Consider the following 24,868-nt stretch of genomic DNA (forward strand, 5'->3'; position numbering starts at 1 on the left):
AGAGAGGGGCAGAAGAGGGAGGGTGGAATTGGGTTTGGCAGAGGGAGAAGGATTCGTAGGGAGAGGGGCAGAAGATGTTAGTGAATACACAGGGAAAGATTTGGTGAGTTTGGCTATAGAGTTAATGAAAAAAGAGTTAAAGTTGGTGGCTATGGTATGGTCTGGAGCAGTAGCGTCATGGCAGGGATTGTCTTTTCTGCCAGGTTTGAAGAGGGTGCTGATACTACTACAGAATTTCTTAGCTTTAGATTTATACTTGTTTTTGATCTTTGAGTAGTAGGATCTACAGTCGGAGCCAGTACGTGGATGTCAAGTTGTTCAATCTCGCCGTTCATTCTTTACTGATAGGTTCGGAGCCGATCCCTCAGCTCCAATATGGCCATTTGCAAAGCTCGAGGTCTTCAAATAGCTCAAGGTCAAGTCTCTATCCCATGATGCACCTGGAATTACCTCTGATCTAGTTTGCCGCTGCAACAGATCAGAGGTTCTGATTTAGCTCGGGCCAGTTAAGCTGTTTTTATCATTACTTATTAAAAATTTCTTATTGAAAATTTTTTGCTAGTTCGATAGAATCGTTTAGGATAGTTGATAAAGCTCTTATAGCTTTCAGTGTGTTTTCCCTTCCCATTTAGTGTGCCTTAACAAATTTCTAGTTGGCCTCTTTTAGGCCTAGTTTAATAGTTGCTCTCTATTTACAGTGTGTTATTCAGTGACCTTTTGTCACAATTTCTACTGTTTTTCTTAGATAGTTATAGTCTCTTGCTGTGTGGTCTGTCTAGTCTTCTAAAATTTAATAGATAAGGCTTAGTACTTTATTACTGTTGAAGTATAATTTACAGTAAACCTTAGATAATTTAGATAAGTTTGTTGTTTCTTAGTAGCTATCTCCTTCGTTTTGCATAGTCTGCTTGGAATTTCTTATTGTGTGATATCACATATTTATTCATGTATTACTGTGTGTGTGTGATTAGCCTGCTTTTATTAAAGCTTGTGTGAAGATTTACTATTGTGTAATTTAGCCTACTTTTATTTTAGGCTTGTGTGAGTCATTACTGTTGTAGTTCTTTTGTTGTGACAGTAATTTCCTGACATTGCTATGGCTGATCAAGATAAGCACCCTAAGTCTGGCTTCAAAAAGTGCCCGAAGTGTGGCCAAAAGATGTCTGTTAGACAGCCACGTTAATTGTGTTTACTGTCTAGGGGCACTGCATTTGCAAGACAGTTGTTCCATTTGTCATTCCTTCTCCTCAAGGGTCCTGCAGGAAAGGAAGAGGAAACTCATCGATAGAGGCTTGTTGAAGCCTTCATTTCAGGAAGCTTTGAGTGACCAAGATGGATCCAACAAGTCCTCAAAGTCTTACAAGACATCGGACTCGTAGAAATCCAAAAAGTCTTCGACTTCGGCTCCACTGCCATTGGAGCCGACAGTCTTTGCCTTTCGGAGCCGGTCCCCAGTTTTGGAACCGGTGTCCGAAGCGCCTAAGGGTCCACTGCTCCAGTCGGTACCACCTTCGGTACACTCCTCTCGATCATCTATCACCCTGTCAGATCTGGACGTGAATCGTGTGGTGCAGAAGCTGTTATTGGCACTGGCCTTAGCAAAAATGTTAATTGGCTTCAACCCAAATGGCTTCAGAGTCAAAGACCCTTGTGCCGACATTAACTCTTTCTCCTCCGAGCCATGCTGGTCCTTCGGAGCCGGAGGAGGCACACCTGATGTTAGTGGAACCTCGGAGCCGACGCCTGCTCCAGTGTCTTCGGTTCTGTGCACTCTGACATCCTCGGGGCAGATCGAGGACTCTAGGAGCCAACACTCTCTGGTCAGGTCCGGGGAGGGTAGTCAGATCGAATTGCTAGTTCAGACTTTGCCTCTCGGGGCCTTGGCTCATATGAGCTCGGCTCCTACCTCGAGCTCGGAGCCCACTCTCCTGGTGCCGGGGGTGTCGATGGTTTCTTCGGATCCGTCTGCCCCCTCACATCAGAGCAGAGGTGCTTTCGATGCCATGAAGAGAGTCATGTCTCCTAGGACATCCTCGACCTCAGGTCTGCCTTCCTGCTCCTCTAAAGTGCCTGTATCTGCTTCTGCCTCACACGTCCTGACCAAGCATAGAGACCCAGAACCTCAGGAAGCCCCATTGGGTGGCTCCTGTTCTTCATAGACCTCACCAGACGCTCCCACTGATGAGGTTCCCAGGAAGAGATTGTGTAAGGAGTCTCTAACATCATATACTGACTTAGATGAGTCAGAAGGGTCCCCACGGTCCCCCTCTGAGGATATCTCATTCGCTGAGATACTTGAGATCCTTAGGCAGAGGGGTGACTGGCAGTCCAAAAGCCCTACTGAGGATGAGTCATTTCTCCTGAAGGCTTTCGGGTCACAGCCGTCGACCTCTTGGGTGTCTCCGCCCTTCGGTGAGCTGATGCAGCTGATCTCACAAAGGGGGTGGGAGTCTCTGGATACTATAGAGCATGTCCCTAGGAGGCCGAATAAATTCATTTCTGCCCCCCTCGACAAAACATTTTTAACAAAAGGTGTTCTGGTTGGTGCCATGGTGGTGGCAGCAGCCACCAAAAAGGAAATGTCTGAAACTTCCTCATCTATCCATCCTCCTAACAGAGACTCCAGGATTACTGATAGATATGGGAAGCGCATGTTTAGCTCAGCGACCTTTGCTCTCTGTTCGCTGAACTGTTTAACCCATTTTACTAGGTTGCAAAGATGTCTCCTTAAGGAGTTAGGAGATGCTCTTCAGGGTACAGTAGCTGCAGGAGCTTCAGACAAAGTTGCCGCCCAGCTTGCTACCCTCATTTCTATTGTCAGCTCATCCATGAGTCTCATCTCTTATGCAGCTGATGGAACGAGTAGAGCAGTGGGTACAGGAGTTGCTTTCAGGAGACATTCCTGGATGCGCTTGTGTTCCTTCGCGGAGCCCTTCAAGTTGTCCTTCGTGAACACTCCCTTTGATGGCTCGTCCCTTTTCAGGCCTAAAGTGAAGAAAACCTTAACCAGCTGTGAACAGGATGGAAAGACTCTGGCGTCGGGGATCTGGTTTTCCACCCCTACCCGACCCTACCCTACCCTAAAGGTCAAAGGGGAGGAAAATGTGGTTCTGAAAAACCCAAGGAGCCTTTCAGGACATGTGGTGAACCCCCCTCAAGGGGCAGAGGAGTGGGCAATAATGGAAAATGCCGCCCTCGCAGCAGAGGGGGTCCGCAACACCAGGGTGACAGAGATCACTTCTCTGGGAAGCCCTACCAGCGCTCCTGAGAGGAGGCTCGACTGTCCTGCTCTGGAGGCAGTCTGGGGTCCGCTTATCTTTGTACCCAGATGCCTGGCTCAAAATAACAAAAGACAGCTTTACCGTATTGCCCAGTTGTTTGTATTGATTAAGAGAATGTGGAGTTTTGAGTTTTTGGTGAAGTTTCCAGAGTTTATCCCAGGCGTGCATAAGAATAATAGTATCTTTGGAGAGCCATGGGGCAATTTTGGATTTCACTCTTTTAGTTCTGTTAGGGGCAAAGCTATTTAATATGTTGGTGAATATAAAATTAAAGTAGTCGACAGCATCGTTAAGTGGAAGATTTTTCAAAGGGTTCCAGTTTATTAGTTATAATGTGTCAGAGAAGGACTGACGGTTAAAATTAGAAAGGATGAGGGTTGTGATATAACTGCGCAGTAAATGTAAGGGGGATGGGGAACAAATTGCAAAGGCAGGAAGGTGGCAACTGAGGGAGTTGGGTAAAATGCCACTTTCATAGATATTATTGGGGTGGGAGACTAATATCCAGTCCATTATGGTACCGAAGGAGTTGTCTTTATTGGGTCAGGTAGGAGAGTTGATTAATTGAGAGAACCCATAAAGGTTTAAGTTATGGGAGGCTGTGGTAGAGTGAATAGAAGACCAGTTGATGTTAACATCCCCTAGAATGATTGTTTCATTAGAAATGTTGGATGAGAACCAGGAAAGTATATCTTCTAAGATGGGGGTATTGTTTCCTGGAGGGATGTAAAGTGCAGCTATGACTATACTTTTGTGGTTATTAATCTTTAGTAGGGCAGTGGTCATTTCTGCTGTGGAGAATTTTGGTATAGGTTTGGCATAGGGTGTTAGGAGGGGAAGAGAATGGCTACTCCACCACCTTTCTTCTTGGTTCTGTCATGTCTAATAAGTTTGTAATTGGGGAGGGACTATTTCAATGTCATATAAATGAGGCTTTAGCCAAGTTTCAGAAATGCAAAGGACGTCAGGGTGATTGAGAGAGCCAAGCATGGGGGTTGGGAAGTTTGTTGCAAAAGCTTTGGGCATTGAGGAGGGACTTGTGGGTAGTTTGTGTTGGGGGTAAAATGGAGCTAATTTTTTGGATGGCAGGGGGTTCGGGATTGGGGTGTATGTCCCCGGAGAGGAGGAGTGACAGTAGATCAAAAACTAAGGATAGTAGTCTTTTAGAGGTCATAGTGTTTGGGGTGAGGAGAGGTGAATGTTTGAGGAGTGTTGAAGAGGGGGTGTACATTTGGAGTGACAAGAATCTTTCTGTGGAATAGGAAATACTGGTTAGAATAATAGAGGTGAGGAGAAATCGGGGCTGCATAGAGAAGTTGATTCTTATAGTGGGTGGAGGTAGTGTGAGAGGGAGGAGAGTATGAGGACTGTGAAGTGGTGCAGCGGTAGCGTTGTCTCCTCACCGTAAGAGGTTCTCCAGTTCAATTCTCGGCTGGGGTGCCTTCTGTGTAGAGTCTGTGTGTCCTCCCTGCATTTGTGTGTGTTTCCTCCGGGTGCTCTGGTTTCCTCCTACGTTATAAAGACATGAGTCTGGAGTGTTTCTACCCTGGCCTCCACTGAAAATTGGCTTCATTCCAAGTCGGGCTTTCCTGGTTAACAAATGTTAAATAAAATAAATAAATTAATGAAAAATTAGGGAGTTGGGTAAGTTGATATAGGAGAAGGGTAGAAGAATAAGAAATAGGGTTTTAGGTGTAGCATACATAGGTGATTGGGTTAATAAGAAGTGGGTTTAGGTTTGGGATGGGTATGAAATGGTTATATGGATGTTGGTTTGTAGTGAAGAGTATGGGGTATGGGATAGGCAGTGAGAGAATGGTGTATTTAATAGAAGATATGGGAGGTAGTAGCTGAAGTAGTGAGAATGGTGTATTAATAGGAGGTGTGGGACGAAGTAGTTGAGAGGGGGTGGAGAATTGTGTGATAGGTGGAGAAAAACTGTGGGTATAAAGGTAGATGTAGTGGGACGGGTTAGGGGAGCGGAGTGAGCACTGAGCAGGGCAGGCCCCTGTCGCAGAGTAATTGCTACAGAGACAATCAGTATACCAAAGGTGGGTCAAGGAAAGGCAAGGACAGTGTTTTACCAGGGTTGTAAAAAGGTGCAAGTGAAGGTAGCAGAGGTAAGGAGGGAAAGTAACAACAGCAATCTTGGATGACAACTAAACAAAAGGGGGAAGCTGAGACACAGAGAGATGAAGAAGAAGGAACAGAAGGAGCACGGAGAAAAATAGGGTAGACAATAAATAGATAGGAAGGAATAGTGCCAGGCCAGGTAGTAGGAACAGGGAATAGATTAAAGCTGGAGATCTCTAGCTGAGAGGGGAGAGTGGCAAGGCTGGGCAGAGAGAGTTAGGGAGAAGTCTAGACTTTACTAGAGGGACCACAGGCATTAGGATAGGAACTGACTTGGTTTTTGCAGAGGGAGGGAGAGAGGGAGGATTGCCTTGGTGCAGTGGTCTGTTCACAGCCTTGCATAGAAGGAAGCTAGCTGGAGCACTAAATACAAGTGTATTAGGTAAATGTACTTTAAATTTATTATGGTCAGAAGCAGCAATTCCAAAATGGCAGGGAGAAGATCCTCTGGTGAGATCCTACACAGCAGACGAGAGCTAGCTTGTTCAGGAACAGACGATAGCCCTAAGAAATAAGAGGAGAGTTGCATTAAACCATTAAGAATAGACCGGCAGAAGTAGATACTTAAAGGGTGGGGAAAAAGGAATGCTGATGAGAAAGGCTGGTAAGTAGTTTACTTTTAAGAGGGAGATCGAGGGAAATTACCTGGTAGGCCATAAAGATGGAATCTCACAGTTTTGAATGAAGCCAGAGACACAGTAAGTAAGTATGGTTTGTTAGTTTCTGTAGGAAGAGCAGGAGTGTTAAAATTGTTTTACAGTTTCCAGATGCTGCAATAAACTTTAGCAAAGCTTGATATATGTATTGTAACACGTATGTGCTAAATCCTGGCAGTTTCTAGCAATGGGGGGTAGCATGGGAACCAGAAGTCAGATGAACAGATGTATGTGATTTCATTTTGTAATCTAGGACAAAAATGATTTAATACCAGATGAGTGCGAATTCTCATTGCAATCTGCTTTTGTAACCTGACAAAGGAGGACCCCTCACCTACTTCATCTTGCCTTGCTGTAGTAAGTGAACCAGGGAATAGTAATTCTTAGATCAGTCAGGAAAATATAGTGAGATTAGTACTGTTTTTCTGTATCTGTGTGAATCTATTCATCTGTGTTACTTTAATATTTCCTGTAATTGAAACTATGGTGTCTACTGTAAATATTTAATATTTTGTGTTCTTTTATTATTTATTATTAAATATATTTAAACTTTCCATTGTGGCTGGTCCTTTAGAGAATATTTTTAACCTTTGAGTAACTATTTGGTGACTCTGTGGCCACTCATGAAAGCCTTACTGCATCGGTCAAAACACTACCATTTGTATTAATTTTAATTTCACTCAGTATAATTAGGTACCCTTATAAGAGCCTTAGAGTAGTTGGCTTTCGAGTGTCTGGTGGCAGTAACTACCTTATAGTCTGGGCAGAAGGGGGCTTAGCTAGTAAATCTGTGCCATCCTTTCCATGTGTGTGTGTGTGTGTGTGTGTGTGTGTGTGTGTGTGTGTGTGTGCGCGCGTGTGCATGTGTCTGTCAGCTGCTTGGAGCAGGGACACAGAGCACTGGTTTCACAGAGAGGGTGCTGGGGGACTTGGCTTGGACACTCAGCTAAGGACTCAACTGTACAGCTGTGTCAGTGGGGTGTCTTACCAGGACCTGAAGAAAGAGAGAAAGAAAAATCCAGACCCCAGACTGATTGTGTTCCCTGCATACTCGTAAGGGAATTTGTGCTTGAGGCAGAGAGCTACATCTATAAATACTGGGTGTATCCATTTTTTGTTCCAAGTGAATGTCTGTCTCTAATGTCAGTGGTGATGATTCAGGCTCCTTGATTACTGGCCCAGAATGGGGATGTCACGGAGGCTACGAAAGAGCTGCAGCCAAATGGCATAGTGTGCCGGGGGGGGGGGGGGGTAGTATGTGACAGAAGAATGCCAAAGAAGCTGAAAGGTAATATGTACAAAACAGTGTTGCAACCAGGATTTCTTTATAGTACAGAAACCTGAACAGTGAAGGCAGAGCAGTTTAAGATGCTAGATATGAAGTGCCAGATACAGGTGGTAGGATGTATACTGTGGGACAGATGAAGGAATGATGACTGGGACAGAAGCCATATTAACTCCAATTGCAAAGAAGGTCAGAGAGAGCAGATTGCTGTCTTTTGGTGACATGTACTGGAAAGTAGAAGTTTATTTGAGAGAGTCAGAAAGAAGGAAAGAGAAGACTAGGAAATCCACTATTGAGATAGATGGGTTGTATGAGAGGAGACCTATGACATTCAGGCATCACTTGCTGAAGTTAATATAGTGGCAGTGAATTGCGAGAGGTGGTGACAGCTGAAGTGACATTTCAGCCCCTTGTAAAAATGGGAAGGGGGTCGATGATACAAATAGCAAGATCATTGTTACAGGAGAGCCACTTTTCCTACCTCCCTCATTACTGTGTGAATTTTTGGTGTAGTAGCATATATAGAGCATGTCTTTGCCACCTGTTTTTCTTGCTGTTTTTTGGTAATTCTTAACTTGTGGATATAGTTATTGGGATTTTTATAGCAGCAAATGTTTTTCATAAACCTTGAAAATCATTTGACTTGGATGCTATTCATAATTAATGTTTTATAATGGCATAGATATTTTTCTATACATATATATGTTTATATAATTATAGCTTGCATTCATAATAATTGGAATGTTTTCATCTATTTACATTCCACTGAAATCTGTGTGTAAGATTGATAGATGCAAGACTGTATGGATGATTTGGGGTGTGTGTGTGTGTGTGTGTGTGTGTGTGTGTGTGTGTGTGTGTGTGTGTGTGTGCGCGCGCGCGTGTGTATTTGAAGAGGGATCTGTTAATACTGTGTGTGTGTGAGGTTGATGGATGAAAGTGTGGGTTGGTCTTTTGTGTTTACATCAGTGCAGATCAGCAAATGAAGGGTTTAAGGAAGTTACTTTGTCCCCACTGTTGTGAGATCTCGGAGATAGTATGTATTAAATTGAGGAGTGTGGATAAACGCACTTATTTTGTTTGAGAAGATGATGTAATGTGCTGTCTGTAAGTGAAGTTTGATCATGTGTATTCTGACAAAATTTTGATTAGAGGAACAGTCGCAAAGCTGTAATTATATATGTACTGTTATTGTTGCCTCTTCTTTTCAGCCTGCCACAAGAGATGTTTATTATTACAGTCTTGTCTGCCTTGCCCTGAGCACCACAAAAGTCAGAAGAAAGAACAAGTCTCTCTCTCTCCCTCCTGATTTTTTTTAAAGCTGTGTTTTCATCTGAATGCCTGGTTAAGGTTGCAGCCTCACTTACTCCGGGATCTCTGCTGTAAAGATCTAGAGTAATGTCTACCTGCAGCAAAGCATACCTCTCATTTGTCCAGGATTTCACGGAATGTCACGAGTTTTGCCTCATGTTTTTGGTGTTTTCCTTGTAAAGTTTGTGTTTTTCTAGCAAATTATTTGGGGTTGAAGTCACTAAATAAAGACAGCCATGAGTTTTCAGACTTTATATCCATCAAAAAATGCACGCTAATGCAAAACTTATTATTGTCTTTTATGAGATTTATCCTTTTTCGATGAAGGAGATGAAGAGGAGTAAGAGCTATGAATGGCTTCCTCAAAAATGGCTTTAAGAGCCCTTTTAGAATCAACTTGTTTCTCCTTTCCTGAAGAACTCTATCACTGAAAGAATGACAGAAGGTGCAGTCTTCATGGAGATGAATGGCACCAAGGCAATAAACACAAACAACATGTCCATCTGTTATGGACATTTTTTGCGAGCACTTTTGACATTTCTTAAAGCCCGAAAGATTATGTTTTCTCTCTTTTTGGTCTTTACACATTTTCAAGTTAAGACCCTAAAGGCGATAGCAAAGCAACAACAACAAGGTTTTATTAGCTAAGACTAATTTGCTAAAGCTAACCAAAGGTTACTACAGGACAACACAAGGAGCAACAACCAGGGGAAGAAAAAATAGTACCTCTAACTAAAACGGTTTTATTTTCCAAGCAAAACAATAAAGCAGTACAAGCCCTCTAACTTAAATGGGCGTATAGCTCTCTAACTTAAACAAGCTATAAAGGCACCAACAAACAAACAACCACCACTAGACGGGATACCAAAGGGGCCTAGAAAGCGATGGCAAAAGCTGTGCTAAAGGGGAAAAAACTATCACTAATTACAAAGAACAGCAAGGAGAGACAACAAATTAAACCTACTATGACTAACGCTAAAAATATACAAACTTAACAAGTTTTGACAAAGGTAATAAAAAAATATATCACAACTTAGCCACAGCCAAGATGAGCACATCCAACCTCGTAAAGCGGCAAACAAGATCTGGGGAATTACACCACTGCATTGTGGGATACCTTCTTGCCACGAGCCAGGTTTGAGACTTTCAGCTAAGTATTCAGCCAAGTCGGAGCCGAGGATCGGCTCCGAACTCATCATTGTAAGAATGAACAGCAAGATGGACAACAAACATGGAACATTATGGTGAGTACATAACTTCTTTATTCTGTAAACTTACTATTCTGTATACTTTATATGTTTATAGGAACAATATTTGAAATCTGTTACTGATTTTTGTCCTGCTGTTATTTTTAGCTTTTCCAGAATTTTTGTGCTAAAGAGGCTGATGAGGTATTACATATATGAATCGAGCAACGATAATCTTATTCAAGCATCTGCTATTAACAGATGGGGACTACATAACTGTAGTTTGACAGATGTGCGAATAAATTGTTCTTCAGTACAGCAGCTCATTTAGTGATGGTGTACTAGTAATGGCTTTTGAAGTGCATTCAGCATCACTCATCTGAATTGCTACTCTTCATTGAAATTCAAAAGATCTAAGGCCCAGAGAAGTGTAAAAGGGAACCATTCAGAAACTAAAAAAATGCTTTCAAAGTTACTAGGTTTTCTCAAGGAAAATGCCAGTTATCAAGTATATTGCCAGAGTAAAGTGACTACTGTTTTGTGGAACAAAATGCCAGTTTATAGTGCTGTTTGTGACATTTAGCTTTTTTTTTCCTCTTGCTTTTTTTCCAGATGTTAAACAAGCACTCATCCAGTGGCAAGAAAGAATTGAATTCGCTCATAAGCTTCTCACACTGCTAAATTCATACAGTCCTCCTGAGCTTAGAAATGCTTGTATAGGTAAGAATATCTTGAAACAAATGTCTGTTATGTGACATTAGCGAAGTCTAAATATCATTCACAAGAGTTGCCTGTTCAAATTGACATTTTTAATTAATGACTTTTTGTAAGTTTTACTTGTTTCAAGCAGAAATATTCAATTTGTGTATGTAAATGTTGCCTTGAATAAATAATGCTTACACAGTAAAACCACAGTGCTAATGAGCATTGGTGCTGCCTAAAACTAGTTGCCATTCTCCATCATGCAGTAATGAGAAGGTTTGAGTTAGAGGCAAGCCGTATGAGAATAGCAGTAGCACACAGAAATGTGTATGTTGGACTGGATTTGTGGATGGCTACTCCAAATGGCCATTCCTGCCAAGCAAGATTGCATCATAAGACCGCAGTGCAGCACTAAAGCAGCAGATTTAGACTGCAAATCTGGTCTACCAGATATAGGTACATCTATTAAGCGAAATCTGAATAAGAACAGAGAGTCTTACATTAAAGTAAGGTAGTAGTGTATATAGAATATTGTTTGTATTACAAGGAGGACATTCATGGTGAATTCAGTGTTGTAATAGTTTAAGGCACCAAACAAAAAAAAAAAAAAAGAGGATAGCCTTTGTCCTGAGGCAGTGCGTTGAAGGATGAATGAAGTCTGCTTCAGCTGTAATCATAGCTGAGTAGTCATCAGCCTGAAGATGACATGTTTGAGTCCTTGAAGGTGGTGTTTTAAGAAAAGGAAGACTAGTCCCCATTTATTTTATCATTGGTATTTACTACACCATAGTGGTTTTAATTTGAGATTTGTTTTGCATGTGAGAAGTACCTGGATGGAAAGAAGACCAGTCTTTATTTACCCACCCTGACTGAATTGGTGGAATTTCTTATGTGAACCATAGTCAGTGATGTGCCAGAAAGCACCCATCATGTCCATGATAGCATCCAGATGCCCTTTGGTAGCAGGGGCATGAAACCTTGAAGGTCATTCATCTCAAAATAAAGGTACCAGATATGTTAGATGAAGCTGCTCAAGTTCAGAAGCAGTTTGCCCCTCTCAGTGGTAGTGATAGATGGTAATAAACACCCCCCTACATGCATTGAATGTGGACCACCTCTATGATGCCTTTAGTCAGTACTGTGTGGGATTGCCCAAGACCTCCTGTGAAACTGCTTGGTCTTAAATGAATTTATTTTTAGTAGAAGACCTAGGAGACTCGAGACATTACCTTAAATGACTGCATGTAGGTTGTCTTTAATTGTTTGTGACATCTTTCCAAGGTGTGTGAACTGGTAAAATTTTGACCACAAAGGCAGAAGTAGATTATAGTGTGGACTGCTGTTTTTTTTTTTTTTTTTTGCTGACTTGAAATTCGGAAGAGACCATGTGGTAGTTCTGGGCCTGCTGCCACAAAATTACCTTCATGGATGTCTTCCTTTCTTGGAAGGTTGCTGGGTCTAAAAAAGGAGAGTGAGGCACAGGGGATTAAAACATTTCTGTCCTAGGACTTTCCAGCTGACCACACACTCTCCAGTAGATTGATTACAGATCTCTCACTATGAAAACTGCAGTTGTAAAAACAAGCCAATTAAAGGTATTAATTTGTGGAAAATTCATTTACTGGCTAGTAAATCCAGCAAAAAAGAAAACTGTCAAAAGTAAGAGAAAATCAACCAGAAAGGAAGAATCTTGCATGTGGGAAATAAGTGAGATGCTCAATGAATATATCAAGTCAGATAAAAGGCTAGAAAAATAGAAGAAGCTTTAACTGTCTATTAAGATGAAGTGCTAAAGCTGCAAAACTCAAAGGGTGAAATAAAAAAAAAAGGCTGGCTGAAAATGAAACTTCTCAAGAAAAGTTGTTTCAAAAATAGAGTTGTCAGACAGAGCGTACAAAGAGAACCAGATATTTTCTGCTGTACCAGAGAAACTGGAAGGAACAGACTGCATTGATTCTGTGAAAATAAGCAACATGAGTGATGTTTCACAGCAAGATTTGTTAATTGAGAAGGTTCATTGTGCTTATGTTCCAAATCTTAGTAAAGATGCTGTCATACCAGCAGAAAAAATTGCTCCTGACAAAATTGTGGCTGAAGGAAAAATATTAATAGTGAATAGCAGAGTGTTTGTGGAAAATGATTATTCATTGTATACCAGGAAGAAGAAAAGCCAGTTTATCCCAGCAATTAGGGAATGTCAAGGGGCAGATGTGAAATTTAAGCTGCTATATCCAGCTTTCTTCATAGTAATTTTTCCTGGAGGATCAACAACATATTTGGATTTAGAACTGGCAAAGGAAGAAAAACAAAGTTCAGCTAACAAAGAGTGAGCAAGCAAACATAAGGGTAGTCTTTTTCCTCATTCTTCTGACAGTAGCAAAGCCCATACATATACTTTGCAAGTGAAACTTTTCAAGTTTCTAGTCCCTTTAGATTTCCATAGAGGTCAGGAGTATTTTCATAAACCAGAGCAGACGTTTTGGGTCATAATTAATAGAGCTGAAGGAGTTTATTTTGGGAGAGGAAAGTAGCAAAGAATTAAGTGGGATAAGTTGATTTTCCCTCTAGAACAAGGTGGTTTATTATTACCTGACTTGAAGCGATATTTTAGAGCTTCACAGTTAAGGCTCGTATACATAACACAAACAGAAGGTTACTAGTCAATATGGAAAGGGAGAATAATGAAAGTGTACGGAGGGGGGATGGAGTTTAAGACGTGAGGAAATGTAGGATTTCGGATTTGGGTCCTTAAGGAGAATAACAATATCCATACAGAATATTATATTCATAAAGTAGCTGAAAGTATTCCAAGAGGTAAACTAACATGGGAATGGAGAATGGAGATTTTTGCCAGTAAGGATGACTGCAAGTAGGGGTGTATAAAGTAGGCAGGATGGAGTTGGAATTTGCTTAGAGAAAATTGGCAAAGGAACCAAGGTTTAGGGAGGAAATGACTAGAGAGGGAAAGGTAACAGAGTGCAATGAGAGTTAGCAGAAATCTGGACTTCAGGTCAGAGACTGCCTTCCCTAGCAGGGATTGATAACAGAGTATAGACAGAGCGACAAGGACAGGGGATTGGGATTGCTAAATAAGACCAGATGTGGTAATATTTTCAGTTGTATGTAGAGCAGACATTACTGCTAAAAGGGGGATAATTAGTAGGGCATATAAACTAGGTCATGATAACTATAAGAACAAATCGGAGAAGGATAGAAAAGATTAGGAAGAGAGGCTGGAAAGGCAGTATGCAAAGGAGCAAATGGGAAACATTTGTACAGCTCCCAAGTATATAACAAAGCCCAGAAGGTTTAGGATTTTTGTTTTTAAGTGTTTCCATAGGTATTTTTATATCCCAAACAGAATTCAGAGTATTTTTCCTCTGGTAAATAGCAAATGCTGGAGGTGTGATTGGGAAAAGAAATGGAATTGGGAGCATAATTTATGGGAATGTAATGAGTTGGCAAATTTTAAAAAGTTCCATCATAGTACTTTGTCAGAAATGGTTGTAACTATGGAAGTTATTTTTTGAGCTTTGGAAATAGGATCTGAATTGCCCAAACATAGTAAAGGCGTAAGGGCTTTACTATGTTTAATGCTATTGGCTGCAAAAAAGAAAGCAATTGGTAGGAAATAGAAATGTATATCATCTACATCTGAAGTACTGCATATTGTAAATGAGATGAACTGGAAGGTGGATCTCAAGAAAAGGGAAGGAGCAAATTACGTAGAAATAAATGGAATTTGTGGAAATACTTAACAGAACAAAGTTCAGGAGGAAGAATGAGCTTTAATGAAAGGCAGAAACTGAATAATTTGTGTAATGTTAGAATGAATAAACTTGTTAAAAAGAAATCATATGAGTACTTCCTGAAAATAAGGACCTGTTTATATGATTTGTTTGATTTTCTACTTCTGTATTTATGCCTGTCACTTTTTTTAATTTAAAAAGTCTTATATTTAATAAAGATGTTTAAATGAATAGTTCTCTCCCAGTGTGGTCTACCTCCTCTCAAGGAGGTCTTCTCCCAAGCCTTGGAATTCCTGTTGAAACAGCATTTCTGCAGTTGAGCTGGTAATCCACTTTGCTATTTTGGGGGGTTTCCAAGAGAAGTCATCAACATTCATACTGTCTCATCAACATTCATTCTGTCTTGTGTAAGTACATGCTCAAGTCAGCCCTACACACAATGTCAGTGCAGTCAGGCTACAAGCAAGTCTACTTTGTAAGCCATGTCATCCTTGCTGTGTAAATCATGGCTGTACTTGTTAAGTGTATTCATGTTCAACTTGTTATACAACATTAATAATCAAATCAATCAAGTCAGTTTTTTCTTTATTGACAAAATTTTTTTCAGTATTTTCAAGTCCTGATCTACTAAAAAAGATGTGAATTTTAGGCAGCTAAGATAATCAGTTCAGGGCGGTGAATGCCATCCTTTTAGAAGAGTACATTGTGTTACCTCACCTTTTCAAATCCTTGGGATTTCTAGTCTGTAAGGTAGCAAAATGTGGTCTCTGTAACCTTTGCTGGACCAAAAAGATTCCATAGGAGTCAGTTCTAGAATGCTTGGTTGTTAACTTTAACCATCACCAATCACCTGCCAGGATCTAGTAAAGGTTTTCAGCCTTCATAGATGCTGTTGGGAAGAGAGTGTGTTTTTAGACTCCCAGATTGACATCCTTGATAAGGGGTTCCATTTGGGGCTGACCATGGGCTTTACTGCTTTCATCCCCATATACGCATTTACACTTTCTTGGGAGGGTGAAGAGATGCTAGCCAATATTGGACATCAGGAGCCTTGAGATTCAAAGGATCATTCAGGAGGAGCTGGGAAGACAGGAGGATTCATTGTTTTTGTCTCTGTATAAGACAGTGGTGTTTGTCTTTTCAGACTCCTCATACTAGCACGAGAGGGAGAAAGATACCTTTGTGTAAGTTTGCCTTTGACGATGAGCTCATGTATGAATGGGCATGTGACTGATGCACATTGAGTGTTGGGCCTCATGGAACTGGTGAGCAAGTGTACTCACAACACGTGGTAAATGTGGAAGAGAGGCACTGTGGCTCTGAGCTGATATCAAGTCAGTTTTTCTTAAGGGTGCAGTCACACAGCAACAAATCAAGCTACCACCAGAATGAAGATACTTTCTTTATCACTGAACCATGAGTCTTGGGTGCTGTTGCAGGATAATGTGACATTTCCCCAATTACTTGGTCCACTTTCTTTAGTAATGGATGAGAACTGTAAAGGGGAAATCTCATCCACAGGTACCCTAAACCAGGATCAGGCCAGTTAATCTGGAGCTTTGACATAACTGGGGACATGGTGCTGCTGATACCCATGAACCCCACTTCAGGTAGGCATTGGGATTGTATCCCTCCTGGACTCGCTGCTTCCCTACCAGATGGGCGCAGATTTGAACTGCCATTTTTCAAGGGCATGGCTCACCACTTGCATGACCTTGGAAGTGTTTTACTAATGGGTTTATCCCAGTAGATTAGTTTCAGCCCTACCTTCCAAGCTTTGGTCCCTATGACAGTACATCATCTGTGTCTCGAAGAAAGAGAATTCGTCCACCATTCCCTTTGAGAAAAATTGTCATCTAGGACTCTGTACCAGATTGTCAATAGCGAAGTGAGTTATATACTTAAATTTAATGTCAAAAAGGTCAAAAGGTTATGAGGTCTGTCCCTGCTCCAAGTATTTAAATTCATTCTAGTTAATGCCCTGCATTGTTGTAGCAGTAATTGTTAGCCATTTGGTCTATGCTGTTGTTGTACAGTGATGTTTAGTGGTAGTTCTTGGGCAAACTGATAGTAGGATTTTATTTTCTGCCTTTGTTGAATTGTTGAATTTTGTTAAGAAAGTAACACTTAAACTAGTCCAAAGTAAGTAACACTTAAACTAGTCCAAAGTATTCAACCTTGATAGTACATTATGACAGTAGCTTGCTTGCTTCCTTAGTATACAGGTGGGAGATTTTGTAAGCTACTTTTAATAATGGCAGCACCTTCTGAGCTTTATAGTTTAATTTTTTTCATGTAAATCACTGTTAAAGCACTATATTTAGGTCTTAAAGCATGTTGTCTGATGTGTCATATTTCTGTAGCTGTTCTGGGAATACAACACTAGAGTATTTTTTCCAAGATTTTTGTTCGGCGATCAAGTCAAGGTATTGTTTGGTAATCAGTAACAAGACATCAGAACAGAAACATTTGCTGTCATTGTGGAGCTTGCAGTCATGGAGCTCAAGTTGAAGACACCTTTTAATTGTATTTTTATTTATTGCTTGGGTATACTTACAGATTTTGTGAAAAGTACCTTCTGTAGTCCTTGCATACGACTCCATCCAAAGTGAAATTTCCTCAAAGTCCAATAGTATGGGACAGTAATCACTTAACTCTTACAGCATAATGTGATTTTTTTTTTTTTAAATAAGTTCGTCCAGCGTTGACTTACCCATCATGGGGGAGGAGAGAGGTTGTCCTGACCGCTGTAATGTAGACACTGCATGCAACACTATGGGCTTGGGACATGTGTTTGGCTGTACCAAGTCAGGTTTGTGTGGCAGCCTTCAGGCTCACATGTCAGCCACTAGAGGAGGGGCTAGGCCAGAAAAAATAGGTATTTCTCATAGTTGCATGGATGACGGGTCTCATCCCAATTGACTGAGAACTAATAGGCAGTTGTGGTTAAGTAGTTGGCAGGCATGAGAAAGAAAAAGAAAAAATGTGGAAATGGAGGCAGTATCACTCCTCAGGAAAAAATGCATTCTCTTTCCAGCTCCATAGCGTCTTTCTTGTCTTAGTCTCTTGGACCATAATCCAAACTGGGATTATTAGTACTTCTGCAGGTGTCAGCCACCTGAAACTCCACATTGCCACTAGAGTACACCCCAGTTCTCACTAATGTAAAAATTGATGATGCTCTGCTGTCCATCTTTCTCACTTCATATTAGCAGTAGTGTTTTTGTTAGAGTAAGCTGGGACTTTATGAGCAAGACAGTGGAAGTATTTGCATTTCCTTGAAAAATTATAAGGTTGATTAGAAAGTTATATGAGGGATTGGAGGTGAAAATTAAAGTGGGTGGGGTCCTCTCTGATAATGTCTGCTTGAGCAGAGGAACCAGACAGGGTGTCCTCTTTCCACTTTATTTGCATTATATATAGAACCATTGGCAACGAAAATAAGGGACTCAGAAATTAAAACATATAATTGATATGGTAGTCTAGAAAAGCTGGCTCTGTTTGCAGTTGATATTATTTTATACCCGACAGTGTTGTGGAACATTTTAAGACAGTTTCCCATCTTTTGGGGATACAAAATTAATTAAGCTAAAACAAAGGCAGTAGCGGTAAATTATGTACCCACATATGAATTGGTTCAGCAATATCCATATTTATGGGGATATGATAAAATGAAGTATTAAGGAATATGGATTAAAAATTATTCTGGTGTGGTAGCTAAGAATGTGTGAGAAGAGACTAAACTGAGAAAATGGAAGATGTGTTATATGGCTATGGATAGCAAAATGCAAGCAGTTAAAATGTTTTTAGTCCCATTAGTCTTATACACAGGTCAGGTATATTTTTATCAACCAGAGGAGACGTTGCAGGTCGCAACTAATAAAAAGTTGACGGACTTTATCTGGGAGGAGTTGATGGCAAGAGTCAAGTGGGATAAGATAATTCTTCCAGTAGAACAGGGTGGATTGGGATTTCCCGATTTGAAGGGTATTTCAGAACTACACAGTTAAGACTCCTATACATAGCACAAGCAGAAAATTATAATTCAAAGTAGAAAGGGATGATGATGAAACAGGGGGGAAGCTCAAGAAACAAGGCGAGACTGGGTTTTTGAATGCAGGCCTTTAAGGAGAATAACAATAGTCATACAGAATATTATATCTGTAAGGTAGCAGAAAGTATCCTAAGAACTAAGCCATAATCGGAATGGAGAAAGAGATTCTGCCGATAGGTATGCCTGCAGTTAGGGATATAGACAATAGGCAAGAGGGGCTGGAATTTATTGGAGAAAACTGGCAAAGGAAGTAAGGTATTGGGAGCAAATAACTAAAGAGGGAAAGATGATGGAATGGGAAGATGCCAAAAATGTATTTGAACTGCAGGTTAGAGATTGCTTTCCTTATCAAGGATTGATATCAGGGTATAGGCAAAGAGAAAGACATGGGGGGTTCTAAACGATAGACCAGCAGTAGAAGAGTTTTTAGTAGAATCTAGAACAGCAGCTGACATTAAAAAGGAATAATTAGTAGATTATATTAAAATATTGTATGATAACTATAAGAATCAATCGGAGGAGGTTAAAAAGCATTGGGAAGAGAGACTGGATAAGCAATTCACAAAGAAGCAGTGGGAGTATATATGTATGTCTCCCAAATATGAAAAAAATCTAGAAGATTTAGGATTTTTGCTTGGAAATGTTTACATAGATATTTTATACCCCAAGTAGACTCTAGAGAATTTCTCCTCAGGTAGATAGCAAATGTTGGAGGTGCGACAAGGAAGAAAGAGATAATTGGGAATATATTTTCTGGGAGTGCAGTGAGTTGGCAGACTTAAGTTTTTTCCTGCAGAATGCACTGTCAGAGTTGCTAGGTGGGCAGATTGGTGTGATGAGGGAGATTAATTTTTTGAGCAATGATGCAGATTCGGAATTGCCTAGACATGGTAAGGCCTTGCTGTGTCTAATTTTGGTGGCTGCCAAAAAAGCAATTACTGGAAAATGGAAATCAACATCTAAACCAACTGTACTAGAAGTAGTGAATATAGTAACAGAGATAAAACAACTGGAATTGGGATCTTTAGAAAAGGGTAGGAACAAACTACATAGGAAAAAATGGGAATTGTGGGAACAATGCATACAGGGGAGGAATGAGGTTTAAAAGAAGATGACTTAAATGAGGTATGTAATGTTTGACTGAAAATGATTGGGTAGATCATAAGTGATGTATAATATTTGCAACTTGGAGTGTGTCATTATGGTTTGTGATGGTAAAATGCTTGCAAGTAGGATTGTGTCGTGTGGTTTAATTTCATTTATATAAATGTAAGATTGCCTATGTCATAAGTGATAGTTTAATAAAGGTGTTTCTTGTTAAAAAAGGGGGGGCAGGAATTGAATAATTTATGTAATGTTGCCTAGATTATATGTATAGCAATATATGTGGTGTAACATTTGTAAATGCAAACTTAATACAGTTTTATTGCATTTATATAAATATAAATTTGCCTATGTCACAAGTGATAATTCAATAAAGGTGTTTCATTAAAAAAAAAAGTATTTTTGTTAATTAACTAGAGACATTAACCAGCACTGAGACGCTTCTGTCGCTCTTGCAACTGTCTCCCTTTGCAGCACACAGCCCTACCCAAATCATAAAATACCCCTCCCTATTAACTACTTAATGAGGACCAGTCTGTAATTGATTGACTTGTCACAAATTTTCCCTCTCATTTTTGGCTTACTCAGTTATACCTTCACCTCCACAACAATGCTCCAGGTAGAATCACTACCTGTCATTCCTTGAACAAAATAAATGAATCCCTTTTGTGGAACAAACAGGCATAGACTAGGTGCCAATAACCTCACAAATTAGCTGCAACAATGTCCTCTGGAGCTATAAAATAAAAATACTTTATCCCCTGCAGTAAAGATCATGCCTTTAGAAAAAAAAACCTCTCTACTCCATGATTTAGCCCCTGAACTAAAGATAAAATTGCACATATATAGGTGACAGTTGTCAAGTAACCTGTTGGCCAGTATTGCACACTCTGGAACTCTGGTAAAAGATAATTTAAGTAAGTTATTATTATACCAATAATACTTTCTTCCTTCCTAAAAAAAAGCAAACTCATATGGAAAGAGTTACAGAAGGACTATTCCAGTATTGTCTTATGTAAACTGTCACCCCAGGCCCAGTTGTACAGTACCATCTCTGCTGTCAAATTAGCCAGGTACTTTATGAATGTTGCCAATCCTAACAGCCTGTACCACATCCCAGATAAATCATATGTACCTACTCAGTAGCCATTCATTTGCCACCCATTCCATTCCACACTTGTGCCAGTATTTGGAATAAATTACTTAAAGTACAAAACTGCATAGTCCACAAAATAATGATGGGTTGTGTCCTAGTTTTATTTACCCATGAAGCACATTTATTTCTTTACCTTTTCAACAAGAAGTAATCACCTCTCTGTTCATAGTTTTCCTTTCCAAACCTATGGAAGTCAGCCACTGCCTTTCCGATATAAAAAAAAATATCCCAACTGTACAAAATCTCTCAACTGTACTTTCCAGTATGGTGCTCCACTGAGAAGTACATTTATCTGGTTTCTTCCTCACCCTCCATATTGAATGCTTGTGTTTATTGTGTGTGATTGGGCAAGTTCTGAAATTTTAAAGTGTGGTTTGCTGTATTCGAAAAGAGGGAAAAGTTAACCAAGAGACATGGAAATGCACAAATGGCACCAGAGATGAGAAGACTGCAGTGTGGTGTGCCAGTAGATGTAAAACATTTCTGTATCTGTGTTGAGTGTAAGCAGGGTTTACTGTTCTGCTGTCCCTGATTTTGCTTGTTATTTTTGTCTTTTCATGTAAAATTTGTGATTTTATAGCAAATCGTCCAGCTCTATGTTGCCAATACTTTGGTTATATTTGTGAGTTTTTCATGTAACAATTTTTCCTGCTGACTCCTTGCTGGGCTGTAACTGTGAGCAGTGATTTACCAAAGGGTGTGTGTGTGTGCGCGCTCATGCTCACAGAATGCACACCTCTCAAGTGCCTGATTTTTGCCTCATGTTTTGGGTCTGCACGTTGTAAAATTTGTGATTTTTCTCACAATATTTTTGGATTACAGTCACCAAAGAATGACAGACATGTAAGTTTATGACTTCACATCCTTCAGAAACTACTTGCTAATGCAAAAACTGTTAGTCTAGCAACTTGCTAAACATGCAAGTACAGTATTTAAAACCTCTCCCTGACTTCAGGTCTTTGGCCCTGATTCTTGATTTAAGGGATTTGGGGGTGGGGGTGGGTTGCATTGTCTGACTCTGAAATCAGCAAGCAGAAATATTTCTTGTGTGAACGATTTGAGATGTACCTCTCTGGACTATATGAAGAGATACATGACTGAGCTCTTGAACTGTGTGTCAGGCAAGTATGTCCCTAGCCTTAAGCAACATTTTACCTTCATCTAGGATGATTCCTCAATACAAACTGAAAATGATTGACTTCAGTAATTGGCTTAGCTTCTGGTGTCATTCGAAGGGGTTCCACTATCTGTCAGCTTGAGATGACTTAATCGACCAATCTCAATGCTTTGCCAGAGATGGACTTCATCTGTCATCCCTGGGATTTCAGCTACTGGCTAAGGTTCTTGCCACTCCTGTAGTGCCTTTTTAGGCAGTGTCTCAAGGACAAAATTCCCAACATAAAAACTCTGTCTAAAAACAACCTCAACATTATGCTGCTAAACACTAGGAGTTTCAACATGAAACTGCACTCCCTGGAAGCTGTCATTGCCTTGGAAGACGCAGGCATTTGTGCAGTCACGGAGACCTGATTTAAGACTGTGGAAAGCACCACAGACATGTTGGGTTACACCTCCTTCTACCTATTCAGACCTCAAACTGCAGGTGTGAAAACTAAAGAAGGCATTGCATCAATATTCAAGATAAATACTCCTCCAGATTGGTTGAACAGCAATTCCCTGCAGACACTTGGTGCAATTAACTGTTGGTAGGACACCTGTTCAAGTCATTGCCAGCTACAGGACCCCCCCCCCCATAAATCAGGACACCCATTCTGCCTATTTGGATATTCTTGAGTCTGTCCAGATACATCCAGATATCATGGTATGGGTGACTTTAACTACCCATCCATTGACTGGGTTAAATTACTCATGCTCAAACTCACTTGCCCAAAGGTTCCTCAACTTCATTGACTCCAGTGCCCTGGACCAGCTGGTTGACACCCCACAAGGGGTGTCAAGTGAGATCTGAGAAGAAATTTATCCCATTTGAAGTAACTATCACACCTGACTCCCCCTAACAGCAACTAAACTAAACTAAAAAAAAAAAATCCTCCAAGGCAGATTATAACCTTTTTATGGGATGGTATAAATAGCTTCACTGCACCTCCTCCCTCAGATGGAACTGGCAACTATGCCGAGCTCTAAACCAATGCTGTTTATATGAACACCTGTATACCTGCAGTGACTGAGCCGTATCTGATAAGACCAAAACAAGCTCCTCAAGGAAAAGCAAACCTGCCTGGTGAAAAACTGCCATTAACAGACTTTACAATACAGGAAGAAATTGTTGTCTAAGATTAAGAGGGAGCGAGCCCTCCTAAACTGGAAAGACTCCCTTCTCAGCTTAAACAAGCAAGTAAGACTTCCTGTGAAGTCTTCTAAAGCAAACTGTGTGTCCGAATTAGCTTCCTCAACAAAGGACAACCACAAGGCATTCTATAGTTAATCCGTAGCCTAAAAAAAAAGGCTCAGATTTGTGCCAAACTGGTAGTTAATGATACCACATATAATGAGCCTGTGGACATAGCTAACCTGTTGGCTGACAGTTTCTGTGAAAACTTCGCTCCCCTATCCCTGCCATACATATCCTATGACATCCCTACCACCTGCCCCCTACCTTGTATTTCCAAAGAACAGGTCATAAATTCCCTCTCTAAGGCCAAAAACACAGCATCTGGGGTACCTGATAACATCCCAGGGTGTGTCCTACATGGGCTCCAACATGAATTAAGAAAACCATTGGGTACTTTTTTCAATCATAGTCTAAGCACTGGCTTCGTACCAACTGAATGGAAAACAGCTACTGTTATTCCCTTGCACAAAGGTAGTGCTTCCACTGACCCCAGGAACTATAGACCTATTAGCATGACTAGCCTTCTCTGCAAGGCCATGGAGCGAATCATGATGGACCTTATAAACAAAGATGTAGGTCACCTCCAATCACTTGACCCTACTCCATTTGGATTTGTCAAAGTGAGATCATTCCTATTAAACCTGGTGGACTTCTTCTAGACAGTCACCAAGGCCCTGGACAAGGGAAATCTATGCATACAGCCTACCCCTGGACATAGCCAAGGCATTTGACACCATCACCACTCAGGCATCATTGACAAACTCACCCAACTAGGCATCAACCCTTATATTGTTAGATGGGTCACTAAATGGCTCACTGATAGAATTCATGTAGTCAAAATAGGGGAATCCACCTCCAGCAACAGACCTGTAACCTGTGGTGTTCCACAGGGATCAGTCCTGGAACCTCTACTCTTTGGAATCTATTTTCCGAAGTACAGGCAAAAACTAAAGGTTTGTAGCTGACAAAGTTTGCTGATGACTGCAAACTGGGAGCAGTCATAGAATCCTACTAGAGGGCCTTACACAACCAAATGATTAGTGCCAAAGTCATGACCTTAAACTCAGTGCAAAAAAATGTATTGTCATTCATTTTGGTAAAAGTGATGTTCCTGCTAACTACCACATCAGTAGCAACACCTTAATTGCGCACTCAGTGATGAGAAACTTTGGCATACAGGTTGAGTGCAACCTTACCTTTGACCAGCATGTCTCCACGGTGGTAAGAAGGGCATTCTGTATTGTTCATCTCATAAGTAAGGGCATTGCTTCCAGAAAAAAGGAAGTTATAACCTTCCTGTACTCTTCCCGCATCAGGCCAATACTTTGGTACAACACCCCTTTTGGTATGTACCTTTCTAAGCACCTGCAGAAACTGGAGAAACCACAAAGGTCCCTCACAAGGAAAATTCAAGATCTCCAGCATCTGTCCTATGGGGATCATCTGAAATCACTGTCACTTTATTCTGTTTCATACAGACTACTCAAGAGGTGATCTCTGCCTTGCATGCAAGGCAGTCTCTGACCCTGCTGTATTGGAAATGCTGCATGTCCGTAAAGCAAATATTACACGGGTTACTCACTGTAAAGACCTTAACCTGGTATGTGACATTAATAAAACCTGCTAGAGTGACATATTTGTCTCCAGAGGTTACCACACCTTTGGAACAGACTCCAACTTTATGTCAAACAGAGTACCTGTTTGGCCCTCTTCAGATGCAGTCTGGATGGTTGGATGGGTGACCATAAATTCACCCCAGGGGTTCCACCTGTGTCCCTCTTGGACAGAGGGGCAGTAGGTGCTGATCCTGGAAAGAAGAGTAAGAACTTGGCTAGTCTTGTAAGTCCCATAGGGCCATTAGCCTTGTAACTTCCTGTGATCCTATTATTTATGTATT

At 40.7% G+C, this 24,868-nt stretch overlaps 1 protein-coding gene across 1 annotated transcript in view; it reads left to right on the forward strand.

Moving 5' to 3' along the window:
- Positions 1-24,868, forward strand: part of USP34 (ubiquitin specific peptidase 34) — a gene marked incomplete in the record, with an annotated part of 5,849,982 nt that overhangs the window by 5,542,877 nt on the left and 282,237 nt on the right. The window contains 1 exon segment of the mRNA XM_044061224.1: positions 10,466-10,573. Coding sequence (XP_043917159.1) covers positions 10,466-10,573 — 108 coding nt within the window.

This window comes from Protopterus annectens, chromosome 1.part0 (genome assembly GCF_019279795.1).
Source record: "Protopterus annectens isolate FY-2018-M chromosome 1.part0, PAN1.0, whole genome shotgun sequence".
Lineage (NCBI taxonomy): Eukaryota > Metazoa > Chordata > Ceratodontiformes > Protopteridae > Protopterus > Protopterus annectens.